Source organism: Henckelia pumila, chromosome 1, assembly GCF_033568475.1.
Source record: "Henckelia pumila isolate YLH828 chromosome 1, ASM3356847v2, whole genome shotgun sequence".
Lineage (NCBI taxonomy): Eukaryota > Viridiplantae > Streptophyta > Magnoliopsida > Lamiales > Gesneriaceae > Henckelia > Henckelia pumila.
The window spans coordinates 67,904,007-67,907,665 of record NC_133120.1 but is presented as its reverse complement, the minus strand read 5'-3'; the positions used below and the strand labels follow the sequence as shown (position 1 = coordinate 67,907,665).

Here is a 3,659-nt window from a genome sequence, read left to right as displayed (position 1 = left end):
AAGGAATTTATTTATTGGATTTCAATTCTAGTAGTTGATCATTTGGATCAGGAGACTACTCAAGAGTATCTGATTTGATTCTACGGACCACGCGAATCCCCTTTTTTCAGGTAGTCATTTTTTGTCAGCATCACTCTTATTTTTATGAGGGAAAAATAAAAACTTTTGAGAGAAAGTTATTGTAACATAATTATATATTTTAACTAAAATTTAGTATACATAAAATTACATTTGAGTTATATATATATATATATATATATTGCTTATGTTTCTCTTCATGATCCCTACAAGCCATAGAATGGCTTGCAGCATCCCAAAATTTTCTCTTAACTTCCTCCCTATTTTCCCCTAAAAACTACATATCCACATTATCCCATGGCAACAATGACTATTTTGGCGTTCCTTTCTCCCTCCACCTTTCCCGTCTCTACGGCTAGAGAGGAGGGAAAAAGCCATGGAAACCGTGAAAGCACGTGGCGAAGCAATCGCAGCAAAGCGGCTGCCACCCTCTTCATCATCTTCTTCTTCTAACCTAAAACAAGACATTGTTGCTATTGAAGATAGGGTTTCAGATCTTCTGGCTAGTTGGACCGCCCTTCAGATGGCGGTTCAGAACGAGTGGGGTGGCCGTAATTCCCAGTTGAAATCTAAGCAACTTGGCTCCGACATACTCCTCTGGCTCTTTCATTCTCAAGGTAAGCCTTGAATGTATGTAGCTGCAGGATCAGTACGGGGAATGCATGCATGCAATGAAAACTATGTGTGATCATAAATATTTTTTATTTATACGGGAATGTCTTGTTTCTCAAGATCTACGTACAAATCTTTTAATGTAATATAAAGATTTAGTTATTCAAAACTTCATACATGATATTGGAAATTGTTTGTTCAAAAGATCTTCAAGATCCATCCCTTCGTTTTCAGCCTGAAACCGTTTGGAGGATGACATTATTTTTATCTTCAAGAAATTTATATATAAAAATTGGAAAAACTACAATTTTGGTCCTTTATGTTTGTCACTTTGCGATTTCGGTCCTCTATGTTTTCATATTTCAGTTTTAGTCCTGTATGTTTCGATTTTTGGCAATTTCAGTCTTTTTTATTCGAAAATGCTTACGTGGCACTATACACGTCAGTTCCACATCAGCACTGCATTGGTGTTATATCAGCGCCATATCAGAAAAAGGACTAAAATTGCCAAAAAAATAAAGATAACGCACTTAAACTGAAATCTGAAAATATAAAGGACCAAAATTACAAAGTGACAAACATACATGAATAAAAAAGTAATTTTTCCTATAAAATTTAATTATTTTTTCTTAAAATTTATCAGAGGACATTCAAGAATTGCCTCACAGTGTGATATATACCCTCTAATTGAATTAATTGCAGAAGTAGTAGAAGTAGAAGATTTGGAGAATCTGCTGCATGAAAGATTGTTACTCAGTTTCAACACAGAGATTGAGGATGGCAGCATAGAGGAGGTCTTCTTCTTCTTCTTCTTCTTCTTCTTCTTCTTCTTATTATTATTATTATTATTATTATTATCTCTAGCAATAATTATAAATCGAAACAGTTTGTAATTATAGGAACAAAAATTATAATTTTCTCCCACACATGATTAATATCCATGATTTTACTCTTGGACTATGACCAGGATATTATATATTAAATTTGTAATATAGATCCAAAACATGCATATGTTGGTCTGAGAAATAAAGTTATCTCACTGTTACGACAAAAGGGGAAAAAAACTATGGTTCTGTCTGTACATGTATTTATAAAACTTTTTATAAAAATGTTTTTTAATAAAATTTTTAGAAAATGTTTTAAAAGTTCTTTTAAGAATAATTATGTGTTTGGACAACTATGCTATAAAAACATTTTAATATTTCAAAAGTAATGTTGTTCATCTTTGACTTCCATAGTTTCATTGTAAAAATATCTAGCTCTCAAGTGTTCTTTAAAAACTAAATACTTGGAGAACACATTTTAAAAAATATTTTCCAAAATTATTTTACAATATAAATTTTGTCCAAATACATACTTTAAATTTTTTTCACTAATAAAAAATACTAAAAATATTTTTAAAATACATGTCCAAATGGAACCTATATTTTTATCTTGAACTTGAATGTGTTTCTATATGTTTTATTATCGTGTTGTCGTTAATTCATGGTTTAAGTCACTCATTTGTACTTAATTTCATTTCACAAGTTTCAGTTCATTTTTCACTTGTGGGCTGACGTGGTGCCGTAAAATAATGGTGTGACACCGAGAAATAATGACGTGACACCAAAAATTGATGACTTGATCACATCAAATGTTGTTGACATGTTTAATGTTATATATGTCAGCACTGTGGTGAAAAAAACACTCAAGTTAAAAAAAATATAAATTATTGAACTAAGACCATGAAATGTAAGACCAAAAATAAATAATATGAAAGTTATATGATCTAAAATGTAATTCAATCGTTGAGAACATGTATGAAGTTGATGTACTCCAAGATCAGAGTTTCGAAGTTGCGATATTTAAAACTGCATGTGTGTCTCAGTGTTTGTGTCCCAAAATTTGAGTTACAATATTGGAAATATATAGTTTTGTGTTTAGAGATACTTAATTAGAAATTATTTAATTATTTATTTTTTGGTTATTGTAAAACAGGTCGCAGAACAGCTGATGTTAATGCGTGAAGAATATCAATTACAGGGCTATATTTACTCAAGAACACAAAACCCTTTGATCCATATGGTTACGATGATACCTTAGGATGCATGGGGCCGGTGAGTTTGCATTTTAAACATGCATGTGTATATATATAGATACACATCCGGTGGGACATAGATTGCCACGACTATGCATGTGTATATATAGATCCAATGTTGAGTAATCCTCTTTTTTCATAAAATATATAAATAATTATTTATATAAACCTTATGTTATTTATATTTGAGAATGTGAAGAAATTAATGAGGTTCTATGCTAATTAATTTATACGGTAAGTTTTAATGCTTTAAATTTCCCTTTTCCTTTTAGGTTATCTTGGGCCAGATTTTGTTTGCATGTGTGTATGCATGTACTATTTATTAAAGGAGTAGATCTCTTGTGAGTGATCCTTTACTCATATTTACAATAAAATTAAGAAAATATTTTTGGCATAAAAAGTGATATTTTTTCATAAGTGACTCTAATAGGAGATTCGACTAACAAAATTGACTCGTGATACCATTTCACAAGAGTTTTTGTGTTATTAAAGTTAAACACCCTTTACTAACTACCTTTGGTATGACGGTGAAGTTTTTTCTCCCAAAACACAATCTAACCATCCAATATATATACCACATTTTTTTCGTGACATTTGATTTTCTCTCTTATCAATTCAATTTTAAACAAATAATAATAACTTTCATTTTTATTTTTTTTATTTTACAAAAAACAAATCTGATTCTCTAACATTTCTTCCGAACTGTATCGTATGTGTCATGATCTTTTAATATATTATATTAAGTGAGAACACTCAATAGTAAGTAATTTTAAATCTAAAAAAAATGTAACTAATTTTGGTGAAGTCTTTTTCAATAATATTCCAAAATTACCTTTATTTTTTTTTACGCTTATTTATGTTTTTGTGTAAACCCTTTTCCAATTTTTTTTCT

General features: G+C 30.1%; 1 protein-coding gene across 1 annotated transcript; it reads left to right on the top strand.

Annotated features, from left to right (window-relative positions):
• Window positions 1–347: 347 nt before the first annotated feature.
• On the top strand, window positions 348–2,935 carry LOC140859773 (uncharacterized). The gene is made up of 3 exons (XM_073278360.1): window positions 348–695; window positions 1,393–1,484; window positions 2,668–2,935. The coding sequence occupies exons 1-3, from the start codon at window positions 455–457 to the stop codon at window positions 2,770–2,772; spliced, it is 438 nt and encodes a 145-aa protein (XP_073134461.1). The 5' UTR covers window positions 348–454; the 3' UTR covers window positions 2,773–2,935.
• The last annotated feature ends 724 nt before the right edge of the window (window positions 2,936–3,659 follow it).